This window comes from Glycine soja, chromosome 11 (assembly GCF_004193775.1).
Source record: "Glycine soja cultivar W05 chromosome 11, ASM419377v2, whole genome shotgun sequence".
In the NCBI taxonomy this organism is placed as follows: domain Eukaryota; kingdom Viridiplantae; phylum Streptophyta; class Magnoliopsida; order Fabales; family Fabaceae; genus Glycine; species Glycine soja.
In genome coordinates, this window is record NC_041012.1 from 15,985,815 (window position 1) to 15,999,416 (window position 13,602).

Sequence of the window (13,602 nt, forward strand, 5' to 3'; positions counted from 1 at the left end):
AATATAATTTCTTATAAAAATGATAAATTATGATTTGAATCTTTCTTAGAAGACACAACCATAAGCGGCATTAAAAAAAAAAAGACAACCATATTTAGTACATAATGATTTTTAATCAAATTATAATAAGCAAGAACTTTCTTAATTTAGAAAATGATATATAAATTAGAGTCATCTATTGACATTTGACACAATCAGGGAAAAAATCCATGGCATGAGAAAGTAAAGGTACAACAGGTACGTCATAGCCAATCAGAGATCTCATTTGAATGAAGCAGAACCACACTCTCTGTTTGTTGACTTGGAATTCCACATTTCAACTTCTCATTTCGTGTGTTTAATAGAGAGCTGAGAAATAATATTAGAGAATTTTTTTTTTTTTATGATATTCATATCTTTTATGTTTTATTTTAATTCAATTTTTTTATATTTTTATATTTTTTATTTTTATCCTCTAAATCAAACACACTCTCCAAGAGTTTTCCTTCCTTTTCTATCTGTCTTTTACTATACTTTTTGCTATATTTGGTTTTATTATATTTTGTTTTATTATTTTTTAAACAACATGTATTTTTTACTAGAAATGATATTATTCGAGCTTAATAGAAGTATTATAAGCAACAAAACTTTATTTTCATTAGTATTTAAGAAGTTACATATATATTTTGAATTTATCATTGCAATTTAAGTTTAATGATTAATTTATTCTCTATATAGTTACAAAAACAAATTCGTTTTGATTCCTATACTTCAAAACATTCTCTTTTAATTTCTATACATACTATTTTTAATTTATTTTAGTTCTCCTTGTAGAAACTAGAAAACAAAATTATGTGTAGAATTATTTTATCAATTGGAAAAGAAAGGCAACATGCAGCAAAAAGAAAAGACTACAAAAGGCCTTAAGAAACTAGTTCAATTTTAGCAATGAGCGCTGCATAAAGGATGAAAACGCTGCATTGTGTTTTTGAGTAAGTAAATATTTGGTTTGGAATTGAAAGTGTTATGACATGTATTTTAATTGAAATCCAACGTATAAAAGTAAAATGAAAAAAACAAAAACAAAAATCATAATCGTTTGACAGAGAATAACGAATAACTTTTACACCAGATTTTAAAACATCCACCGAATCGAATAGCAGTTAAACCATCTAACTCACAAATGACATGTAACACGCAAACCATGAAAAATAGCGACTGATTCAGCATTCAAATCAGTAGTGATACTGCAAGAACATGGGAATTTTGTGATTGGCCCACATTCTGACAATGGTATCATGAAGAACTTGTATCTGATTCAAAATTAACCAATTAGGCCACGTTTTGTCTTCAAATATCTCCAAATTGCACTTCTTCTAAATCATCCAACAAGTGACATCAAATTAAACAGAATTCCTTGAAGACTAACCAATTGCAAAAAAGGACACTTTTAAGTAAAAGAATCAAAAGAGATTTTTTGTAATTATAATTAAAAACTGACTAAATGAGTAGTTTTTTTTTATATTCTTTATTTACGGTACCAAAATCGAGTGTTTGGCTAGCACATATGAACATTAATTAATATCAAGAAATGTTTAATACTAATATATTATATTAAATATTTTAAAAAATGAGATTAATATAATTTTACATAACATTTTTTATTTTAAAGGAAATCAAGTTGTGATTTATTCATGGTAAAAGTAAATGAAGAGAATAGTAGGGAAAAAAAATTGCATGGGCTATAAGTAAGAGTGCACCGTCCATAACTGAAATTGAGGGATATTTACGACACTGCCACCGCTTTCTCAGTTCGTTCCTTCAAAAAGCCGTTATAACTGCCACACCCTCTCTTTCTCTTTCCCACTGCACAAAATTTCGTTTCTTCCAATGGCGCGAGTGAACTTGGACGGAAACTCGATTCCGATGCTGGCGATATGCATGATCGGCGGTGGCGGCTTCATCGGATCGCACCTCTGCGAGAAGCTGATGGCGGAGACCAACCACAAGGCCGTCGTCGTTGACGTCTCGTCGGAGAAGATCAACCACCTCCTCGACAGATCCCTCCCCTGGGCCCACCGCATCGAGTTCCACCAAATGAACATCAAAAGCGATTCCCGCCTCGAAACCCTCGTCCAAACTACCGATCTCGTAATCCTTCCCTTTTTCTTACACTGTTTTTTTCTTCACATTTTGAATGTTCTTATTCCGGTAGCTAAATAGTGATGGTTAAGAATGTGATTAAATTAATCTTCAAAGATATTTGATATAGTCAAAGTTGTTTTTTTTTTCTTAAAAAAAGAGTATTACTATTTAGCACAAACATCCTATGCACGAATGTAACATTCAACTGTTGGGCTTTTTTTTAAAAACAAATATTAATTGAATAATTAAGAAAACAAAAAGAGGGATTTCACAGAATACACAGTTCATGTGTTTTGACAGAAAATATTTTCGTAACATTCAGCATTTTCCAAAAAAAAGAAAACAGTTTGTGATGCATCTGCAATTACTACTACATTTGTCTACAATTTCCCGCAATATAAAAAAATGTGATGAAATTGTGATTTATGTGAGACAGCAATTGCGATTTAAAACCTTTCATGGCAATTCTTGAGATCGTGGAAAATATCTTACAAATGTGGTTAATGCGATTGCAATTAAGGTTGAAACACCATGACTTTGTGACTATAATTGTTGTTGCATGTAGTTTTTTAAAAACTTGATCACAAAAGTTTTAATGTTGCAGCTGGAATTATGGTTATAATTCACAATTTACAATATAAATTGTAGAAAGTTATGAACAAATGTGTATGCAGCTACAATTGCAGTGGTGCTGTGGTAGTAATGGACTGCAATATAATACTTGACCGTTTTGATGATTTTGTATTTTTATTTTATTTTTTACATGTTCTTTGTTTCAGACGATCAATCTCGCTGCAATTTGCACACCGGCGGATTACAACACACGCCCTTTGGACACCATCTTCAGCAACTTCATTGATGCGATTCCGGTGGTGGGTTTTGAATATTGAGTTGTTTCTTAAAATGGGTGCTCTTCAAGTTTGAGTTTTAACCTCTGTGTGTGTGTAACTGTGTATGTAATTGGATTGCTCACGTGATGCAGATTAAATATTGCACTGAGAACAATAAGCGTTTGATCCATTTTTCTACGTGTGAGGTATACGGGAAGACTATAGGCAGCTTTCTCCCAGAGGAATATCGACAGGTAGTTTACCAGATGTTAGGCTGTGTTTGGTTTGCATTTTTATTTTCTGTTTTCTTTTTTTGAAAACTGTTTTTATTTTCAAAAGATTAGAATTCTGAAAACATGTTTGGTTTGACTTCTTGTCTTTTTTGTATTTTTAGATTTACTTAAAATTACATTCTTTGTCATCGCATTTTCATTTTACCGAAAATGAGATTCCTATTTTCAACTGAAAACGAGATTTTATTGTTTTCATTTTTTGGTTGTTTTCTGTTTTCATTTTCACTGAAAATATTTTCAAAAATCCAGCCAAACACATTTTCATCATCATTTTCTATTTTCAGTGAAAATGAAAACTGAAAACAGTCAAACCAAACACCCCCTAATATAATTTCTACTTTCTAAATATGATTTCTTCCTTCTCAACGGGTTTCCAAACATGCTATAGAAAACATATCAGATACTGTTTTGGGATTGTTACTTTTCGATTTAACATGAATCTGCATGATGCAGGACCCCAAATATTTCATGCTCAAGGAAGATGTCACTCCTTGTACTTTTGGTCCGGTTGAGAAACAAAGATGGTCTTATGCTTGTGCAAAGCAAATGACTGACAGACTGATATATGGTACACAATGACCTGGATTTTTCCTTAGTGTATGATTAAATTTTCTTTCCCTTCTTAACTTACTCTTCAGTACTAACCTATAGCTGAGCATGCGGAGAATGGCCTCAAGTTCACCATTGTGAGACCTTATAACTGGATTGGTCCAAGAATGGACTTCATTCCTGGTGTGGATGGCCCATGTGATGGTGTCCCCAGAGTCTTAGCTTGCTTCAGTAATGTAACATCAGCTATAGCTGGTTTTGTTTTCAGTTGATGTCTTCATGAATCATAATCTTAGTTAGCAAACTACTGTTTTTCACAAAGCTTTTTGTTCCAGAGTCTCCTGCGAGGCGAGCCCCTCAAACTTGTTGAAGGTGGGAGATCACAGAGAACCTTTCTCTACATCAAAGATGCAATTGATGCTGTTGCTTTAATGATTGTAAGTTCACAATTCCATCATCCATGTTTCTTTATGAGCTTGCACTAATGTACATGCCAACATTCACAGGACAACCCTGAGAGAGCAGATGGGCATATCTTCAATGTGGGAAACCCAGACAATGAAGTATCTGTGAAGGAACTAGCTGAGCTTATGATAAAGGTAGCCCCACCAAAGCTTCCATTCTAGTTGTTCTGCTTTCTAAACTTTGTTTGTACATAAGCTCCTTGCCTTTGTTTTTCACAGAAAAATAAACTGATATGGCTCTTATTGTCTTTTATATCAAGGCTTATGCTAAGGTATCTGGTGTACCTGCCTCTAGTCTATCAACTCTAGACGTGAGTGCAGAGGATTTCTATGGTAAAGGCTATGATGACAGTGATAGGCGCATCCCTGACATGACAATTATCACCAAGCAGCTTGGTATTCAACGATTATTCTTTTAAATCTATGTATTTTTCAGCAGAATTTTAACATTGTTCTTAATGTGTATTCTTCTGGGTTTCAGCTTGGAAGCCAAAGACACCTCTTGATGAACTGTTAGATGTTACCCTCCAATATCAACACAAGACATATTCTCGTGCTATCCAAAGAGAACTTTCAAAACTGTCAAATTGACTACAAGTTTTCTTGGAGATTCAGTTTTTTTTTTTTTAATGTTAACACGTCAAGAGGCAGACAAAATGTACATGACACACTAATTGTGAGGTTATAGATCACAAATCAAGTGTATATCTATAGTCATATCTTTTGTTAACTCCTTTCTGTAACTATAGCTTTTTGAATTAGAATTCTTCTCTTTCTCTATACTTTCTCTCTTTTCTTGGGCAACTATGGCACTTTATTACTTATGCATATACAGTATACCATTTACAATATTCCACCATTTACATTGAAATGCTAATATGTCAAGACGTAGAGTTAGTGTTCAGTGTTTTTTTAGTCAGCATTGATCAATGAAATTTCATATATAGATTAAATCAACAAATCCTGAAGGTAAAGAGATCTCTTGATGAAATTTCATACCAAACTTGAGCTGAATGTACCTTAAATTTGTTTGCTACGCTTCATAATCTCAAGCCAAATCCAATTCAATTTTCATATAAAAGAAAGGGAAGTTCCAAGCAATGGAACTGATTACAAGTTATGCTTGTCTAGTTGTGAGTCTTATGACAAAGTTAATGTAACAGAAACTACACTTTCTAAGATGAAGCTATGCAACACCAACTATGTAAGCATTCCAAGAATCTTGTTGCTGAAAACTTGTTGCCTCTTCGTATTTTACATTCTTTCCTGCACCAAATCCCTCTGTTTTCATAATTTCTGTGGTGTCTGGCATCTCTCGAACCCAAAAGTGAACAGACCGAAATCCAGCCTCTTCTAGGCAATCCCTAATTTCAGGTAATGTCCACCTGAATCACAGCATCACACCTCTTATGATGTTAAAAATTAACATAATGCACAATAAAACCAAGAAAGCAATTGAAGATTGAGAAATATTGAGCATAACTTTCACCTCAAAAATGAAAAATCCTTTTTATGAATTGATGTTTGAAAAAGAACAAACAATACAAGAAATCAAGAACTTACAACCGCCAGCTGTATGAAAATGCATGGCGAAGTTTTCTTTGTTCCTTCTTCATATGAAAATGGAGGCTAATCCTTGTCTTCCGTTGAATAATATCAAATTCAGCTTGCTCCCATACATACTACAGATTTGATTACAAACTTTACATCATAAAATACATACAGGAGAATATTCACAACTTCAACATTGATAATCAAAGAAATTCAGTAAGAATATACTTATTTTGATGTACTAATAACATATATTGATGTAATGATGCCATTGTGTTGGAACTTGGAAAAACATAATATCCTTGTCCCACAAGTTAAAAGGTTCTAGCTCCTCAAATCTGGTGTCATGTATGTTATGTATCTCATAAACATGTAAAAAAAATACAAAGGTCAGGGAAAAAGCTACAAACAGTGGCAGAAGAGAAGAAAAAGCTAAAAGAGAACTGGAATATGAAAATTAACAGTGAAACTCTGACATACCTGCAAATTCAATAGGTCAATCATAAAAGACTTATTAAGAGTGAAAATAACATCAAGGGTAAGATATGAGAAAATTCAGGATCATGTGGCAACAAAATTGAATACAAGAGTGGAACAATTTTAGTAAAGAATGTTAAGTGTTTACAGTACCCTATGTATCAACTATTTATCCATCCACATGCAGGTGCCAAAATTTCTTTAGAGTGTATCCAAGTGGATCAAACTCACATCATCCCTGAAAGGCAATTCCACATAGGTTGTGGCAAGGCAACATCTTATGTTAGTCTAACGAACTGTTACAGATTAATATCAAGAATATTATACCGTAAAATTAGGAAATCTTCTCTGAAGCCTCAACTTGTGCTCTGACGACGTACCCCCATATAAATCCATCACAAAAATTCCACCTTTAGTTGACAAGGCCTCACGAGCATGTTTGAAATACATAACCAGTTCTGCTCGTTTATGTAGACAGCAGCAGCTGTAGTTAAAAGCACACACAATATCTCTTCCAGGCAGTGTTATGTTTCCCTTAGTATACTTATCATCTTGAGCAATAGAGCCTGTTGGAGCATCAGATTCTGGCACACCAGTCTGAAGATTTTCTTCATTCTGTGACAATGAAATATTGCTTACCAGCTCCTGAGGATCTACTTTTACAAGTTTAGACTGAAGAGGTTGTAAAACATTCCCATGAAAGAGGGAAATTCTTGAAAATCCATCAGCCCCAACTTTAGGTATGTTGTTTTCCATGCACCAATTGAGTGCCTCAAGATCCAAATCTAATCCTACTACTGTTCTTCTTGAATCACTGCGGAGCCATTCTGTACTGTTAAACATAAATCACTGTCATGTAAGTACATTGGGACTGACAAAAAAATGGTTAACAATGTGTTTGGAACTGTGTTACGAAACCACGTTAGGGTGCCATGACGCCAAGTCACAATATGTAGTGTACAATTGGATGGCCTCTCCCTCTCTAAATGCAGTTCAAAACACGCACTGAATGAATAAAATCCCACTTTGAAATAGATTTTCCCAATCTGGCATTTAGATTTTAGAACCATAAATGAATCAACAATAAGAAATTTAGGAGCAAAAAATCCCAATTAACAGGATGTCATCCAGGATACAAAGCAACCACATTATTTAAAGCCAAATCAGAATTTTATATGCACATAATAATGAAAGAGGATAATTTACGCAACTCATGATAATATATGGCAAGTGGTCATAACTCATAACCCATAGATTTTGCCTGTAATATTAGTCATAGTGCACTGCACAGTATTTTTCTCTAAATATGCTAATCTCTGCAAGACACGTTATGTTCACTAATATTAGATTGAGTGTTGATCACTTTAGGTCTGACTTTACAAAATTCTTACTCAAGTTCTTGACTTTGCAAAATGTCGTTCACTTTTAGTCTTTTTTAGTACAAAATGAAGTAGAAAAGAACCATGAGTTTGGAGCTGTGTTTAGAGAGACAAGCGACCAATCATCTGCTACATATTATAGATTCCGTCTCATGGCACCCTAACGTGAGTTTGTAATGCAGTTCCAAACACACACTAATGAACGACTATTTGCAAAGCCTGATACTAAAGGTAAGAATTTATAATGCGAGGGACCAAAACAAGTGATGCTAACAATAATCTCAAGTACTGACAAGGGTTTACTCCTTCAACTTATCAAAAGAGACGACAATTTAGCATGTCCAAAAGAGAGTATTAATAAATTAAAAGAGGCATGACTAAAAGAAGAAGGAAAAAAAAAAATACAAAAGGCAGGAGCAGGATATACCTAAGAAGCGCCGTGCCACAGAAATCTTCTTGAAGATGGAGGGGCATCCTTCCACCCACGTACATGAGAAAGAACTTTTGCATATAACTTATGTCTCCTTTTGGAGACTGCACAAATACAAAAGCATGTGTCAGTGTCACTAAGCAACATTATGAACTTTTCTATCACCACAAAACATCACACAATAATAACCCAATGGTTTTAAATTGCGGTTCGAGGTCCGCAACTGCAATTGCGGCTCAAGGTATTTTGACACTCCGCAATGGCATCACGCAATTGCAGCCACATCAGCCGCATTTTCCTGCAAATTGCATGCAATGTAAAGGTTTTCTAGCTCACCGCAATTTAAAACCAGAAACCCATCAATTTGGCTTTTAGGGAACTCTAAAACACTAAAAAACACATACATAACTGCTAAGTTTGAATATTGTACATTTCATCATTCATCTATTTAACCAACATTGACAAAGATGCAATCTTTTTTAAAATGGGGGCACAAACCTGCACAGATTGTTGGTAAAGGAGGAACTTGGAAGGCATATCATGAGATTGGTTTTCATGACTTATTGTTACATTTTCTTCATCTTCTTCTTTTTCCTCATTGCTGCCATCAGCACCTTCTTCTTCAGAGGGTGAGGATCTTGGAGTGTCATCAAAATCATGGTCTTCTTGAAGATAGTTGAAAGACCCTCTTCCACGGTGACCCCTCTCATGCCTCTGCTTCTGCTTCTCTCGTTTTCCCATTTTCGCCGCTGAAAAGTGAAACCCCCAATCTCTCTAACGTCAACTCTACACAACGAAAACCTTTTTTTTTTTTTTATTTTCGTAGATAATTTATATATATTAGTTTTCTTACAATATTTGATTCTTTTCAATTGGCTGAAAATTATTACTAATTCGGTTACTAATAAAGCCAATCCTTTGATGAAATAATTCTTATTAATATTTTACTTATATTTCAATCGAATTTCGGGTTCATTTTTTTTATGAATGGTGAATTAAGACAAAAAAATATATTACTTGAATTTTCTTAATCATGAATTAAAGAATATAATCATAAAATTTTTTATTTTAAATCTTTATAAATGTAATTTTATTTAACTTTTAAGGCGTAGGCTACCGTGCTCAGAGAATGAAATTTGTGTTTCATGCACAAATTTTTCCTGGAAAAAAGGATTTTATAATATAATATTCAATAAATAGATTCGTTCTGTTTAATCTGTTTAAATAATATTTTAAAGACAAATGTATTATGACTTTTGTACCCTTTTTTTTTAAATGAAAATTATTAATGTTGATGTGTTTTACTCATTTGGTCTTTCATTAATTGGTATATTCTAGAAAATAGTGGTTGCCGTCAGCTCTGTAGTCGACGACGGCGAGGTCTCGGGTGAGAAAGTTATTTTCGAGTGTTTAGTACTTATTTCTTTTTTGTTGATTTGAAGGCAAACATTATTGCTATAACAGACTAAATCCTCCATTTTTGTTAATTTGAAGGTAATGTCCATTATCAAAGGTTAATGTTTGGCGAAGGTGAGATTGTTTATGAAGCCTGAAGGTTACATAATTATTAATCAAATAGTTGATCGGAAAGTTGTAGCATTGTATTGATTTATTAATTTTTGTTGTGATATAGTTGGAGATTTGTCGACAACCTTGGTATGTTGTGGTTGATACAGATTGATATTTAGCGTCTGCCATAAAGATGGTGATAGTGGTTTTAATGACATAATCTGTTTAATGCATGTTGATATTTAACGGTTTTCTTTCAATCTTAATTGGGCAAAAAAGGCATTCATGTTGTCGGAGGACAATAATATCTTATCATCTCATTAATGACAAATTCATCTTTGTCTAATAAAATAATATAAAATTTATATCATAAAAAAAAATTAAAAAAAAGGACAAACTTACAATACTAGATTAGATTTCTTTGTGCACCAAACACAAAGAATTTACTCTGTTCACTAGAGCATGCGCCTAACTTTAATATTTTAAATTATCTTGATAAAGACTACAAATGTGTTTTTGAATATCTTTTCCTATTTTTTTAAATCAAAATCTCTATTTATTTTTTAATATTCACGAACTATGAAAATATGAAGGGAACTCGTGATCTTTTGTAGGATAGTTTTGAATCTATGTCAAACGGCGATTAATGAACTTAGCAGGAAACAATGACGGTCTAATGACAGAAGTCAGTGATGGAAACTATATAACAAAATTTCAAAATTATTTATTCAATACAAAATTCAATCATTTCCAAATCTCATCAACAAGATAAAGGGGCTACACTCTAAGCTGCTCATAAATCATAATGTATGAGCCAGAAACTAGCAGTGCAAGAATACATCGACTAGATGTTCTTGCAAGTATAGCAGTAGAACTTCTACATGCAGCAAACATTCTCGTTAGTCATATGGCAAAACGAAGAAATTCGTTCCATTATCTTTACTAAAGGCGTATTATCTTAGAATAAGCAAGTGGATATAGTAAGTATATCAAAAGAATGATGAAAAAAAGGCTGTCATGGATATAATTCCACTCCGAAGACTCCCTATTCTCTCGATTTCATCAGCCTGGTTTATATAGCTCGTCCTCATAGGAAAACCGGCAGAAGACTCCAAGCACTATTCCCTGGTAGAAAACAAATTAATAAAATCAGAAATTAAAAAGAAAAAAGTAAATTTGCAAGCCAAATTATACTTTCAAGTTTCATCCAGTTTTGAAACAACTCAAACATGAAGATAAAAATCATTACACTATAATAATGTGCACATCATAACTTTTTTTTTTTTTCCATTTTCTTCCCTAGGATGAGGAACTGTGTAATCCCCCTCCCCCTGCACCAACCCCTTAGTTTTTTTGGCCCCCTCCTTTTGTCTTTAATCAACACAATATGACTAGAATTGAGAAAATTTTGCAATCAATATGATTTTCTTAACTCTTCTGTCTATCATGATCTTGATCTAGGCAGTAACCCGTACCGACAAATAACCAAACAGCAGTGAATAGGGAGGTAATATAATGCTATGAATAATCCAATATCATATATTGAAAATAATAACAGCAAGAGAACATCACTCAACACCTTCCCAGATCTTGTTAATGCTGGGAAAGATACAAGTTGTGTGATTTACCCATAGATTGAGAAATCCCCAAAGATAATGCAAATGAGAGTTTTGTGACAGCAAGGAAAAAATTATAAACATTGATTGGATGCTCAGGAACCAGCACAGGTCAGACATAAAAGCTATGGCATCAACATCAGATTATAGAACATCAGTACATTATATGCATCAATTCACTCAAAGACTCAACACTACACGATGGCTATTTTATGCAACAGCAATTGCTTTGGAAATTCCACATCATCAAATTCATCACGAAGTAAAAGCAGATGACCTCTAATGCAAGAACTAGCAATCATGTCTAACAAATCGACATGCACCAATCCACCCACCAACTTAGGCAACAAGTTTTGCAAACTAAAATCCTTGCCTGGATAAAACACTTATGAGATTTATTGCATAAATACTGGCAATAACTAAGTATTTCAAACTGTTCAGGCAAAAACAAATGGTGTCGGGGAGCATTTAAATGTTTTTGGTAAGAAAGGTATACCTGTGTTTTTCAAATTTAGGCATGGGTAAATTCATTATTATAAAATTCATCCAAAAGTTTACACAATTGATAACAAATACATGTTCAAACAAGAATGTATCCACTGAATAATTGACATGCATAGATCATAATGCACAAACATAAGCAATAATCTAGGCAGACAAATTAACTGATTTCATCACTAATATGACATGTTATCCAAACACACACTTAATCTATACAATACCTAATGCCCACATTCCATACAACTAACTAACTACAAGTGAATAACATAATGGGATACAATGCAGCAATGGCAAACACATTTAAGTGCAGATATATAATCAAATCAAATGTTAGAAACACGAGCAAAAACAGCAAGACACATACCACTTAATAATCGACCCGAAAAGAAAGTGCTGCATGATGGGGACCTTCTCCAAGACCTCAGCCTTATACATTTTAAGCAACCCAGTGTTCACCTTGTTCCAATTGGGCACCCCACTGATATCATCCAACATGGGTGAATGCTCAGCAAACACCCCTTTCTTCACCTTCTTGACAAAGGCAATGCAAGCAAGGTACAAATACTCATTAGAGAAATTCTCCAAAATATCCTCATTGTGAATGGACTTGGGCTTCATATACTTGTGATCAATCAACTGCGAAGACCCAAATATGAAGGGCAAAAAATGATAATCATCAAGCCCCCACACACCATGGGACCCAGCAGGCTCCAAGCAGTACTGTAATTGCAGCTTCCTCATGAGGTCAAGGTACTTCACAAACACCCTGGCCACGACGGCGGGGTAGTCCTCCTCTCCAATGACCCCGAGCCGGGCGAGGCAGTAGAGCCACGCCGCGAAATTCGTCTCGTGGCCGGTGCCGTAGTCGATGCGGCTCGAGTTTCCGAAGGAATCGGCGAAGTAGGGGGCGAGTTCGACCGTGGCGGGGTGGAGATTCTCCGGGAGGAGGGTTTGGATGAGGGATTCGGCGGAATTGGACATCTTCTCGTGCCAGGTGCGGTATGAGACGTTGCCGTAGCGCGCGGATTGGGGGAGCGGGGGGGTCTGGTCGGCGATTAGGGTTAGGGTTTGGAGGATGGAGAGGAGGGAGGTTGTGGCAGGGGACACGTGGCAGGGGTCGGAGATTTTTTTGGCGCGGATGGATTCGGAGAGGGCGACGACGAAGCCGAGGAAATTCTTGCTGGAGTCGGAGGAGTGGAAGCGGACGATGTCGTCGGGGGAGTGGATGCGTTTGGCGGGGGCTATGAAGTGGTGCGGCGGGGGCAAAATGGGAACTTTTTGGGATTGTGGGACCGGGGCGAGGATGATGGCGCGGGTGGAGTTGGGGTCCGGGGGGATGGCGGGGGCGCGGATGGGGCGGTAGGTTGGGGGAGGGGAGGTGAAGGTGGGGGTTTGGGGAGGGGGGGCGAAGGTGGTGGGGCCGCCGCACTTGCAGCAGGTGCCGCTGGTTGGAGGGGAGGAGGACGAGGGGTGGTGGTTGTGATCGTGGTCGTCGCTGTGGTGGTGGTGGTTACCAGAGTCTTCCATGGTTGCGATCGATGGTGATGCTGCAGTGAAAGTGAAGGGGGGCCAAAGGGGTAAAAACTGAATGAGTGCGTTTGCACAGTTATAATCTTGGGGTGGGTTTCGTCAAGGCCTTTTTCAGTAGTTACGTACGGCTTCTTTTTCAAGCACAAAACATAGAAATTATCATGTAAAACAATTGATTAGAATGTATTATTATTTATTGATAGTGTAAATATATTAGATTATATATTAGAACACTCACCAACAAAAAAAAAATTGTAGGATAAATTTTGTAAGTCTATAAGATTGTGTAATCTTTTTTTGTTAAGTCTATAAGGTCGAATCCTCATCCAACCTAGTCACATTAAATTGT

General features: G+C 35.5%; 3 protein-coding genes across 3 annotated transcripts; 1 reads left to right on the plus strand and 2 right to left on the minus strand.

Moving 5' to 3' along the window:
• The first annotated feature begins 1,714 nt into the window (after nucleotides 1-1,714).
• On the plus strand, nucleotides 1,715-4,992 carry LOC114373986 (UDP-D-apiose/UDP-D-xylose synthase 2-like). Its single transcript, XM_028331563.1, has 9 exons — nucleotides 1,715-2,130; nucleotides 2,904-2,996; nucleotides 3,107-3,208; nucleotides 3,701-3,815; nucleotides 3,899-4,032; nucleotides 4,132-4,233; nucleotides 4,303-4,395; nucleotides 4,521-4,656; nucleotides 4,742-4,992. The coding sequence occupies exons 1-9, from the start codon at nucleotides 1,870-1,872 to the stop codon at nucleotides 4,849-4,851; spliced, it is 1,146 nt and encodes a 381-aa protein (XP_028187364.1). The 5' UTR covers nucleotides 1,715-1,869; the 3' UTR covers nucleotides 4,852-4,992.
• A 232-nt stretch (nucleotides 4,993-5,224) lies between these two features.
• LOC114373984 lies at nucleotides 5,225-8,895 on the minus strand. The gene is made up of 5 exons (XM_028331562.1): nucleotides 8,596-8,895; nucleotides 8,095-8,201; nucleotides 6,616-7,120; nucleotides 5,824-5,942; nucleotides 5,225-5,645 (listed from the first exon to the last, which is right to left on the minus strand). Exons 1-5 carry the CDS (start codon nucleotides 8,836-8,838, stop codon nucleotides 5,447-5,449), a joined length of 1,173 nt encoding a protein of 390 aa, XP_028187363.1. The 5' UTR covers nucleotides 8,839-8,895; the 3' UTR covers nucleotides 5,225-5,446.
• Nucleotides 8,896-10,296: 1,401 nt separating this feature from the next.
• On the minus strand, nucleotides 10,297-13,384 carry LOC114374226 (serine/threonine-protein phosphatase 2A activator-like). The gene is made up of 2 exons (XM_028331844.1): nucleotides 12,088-13,384; nucleotides 10,297-10,731 (listed from the first exon to the last, which is right to left on the minus strand). The coding sequence occupies exons 1-2, from the start codon at nucleotides 13,248-13,250 to the stop codon at nucleotides 10,725-10,727; spliced, it is 1,170 nt and encodes a 389-aa protein (XP_028187645.1). The 5' UTR covers nucleotides 13,251-13,384; the 3' UTR covers nucleotides 10,297-10,724.
• Nucleotides 13,385-13,602: the final 218 nt, after the last annotated feature.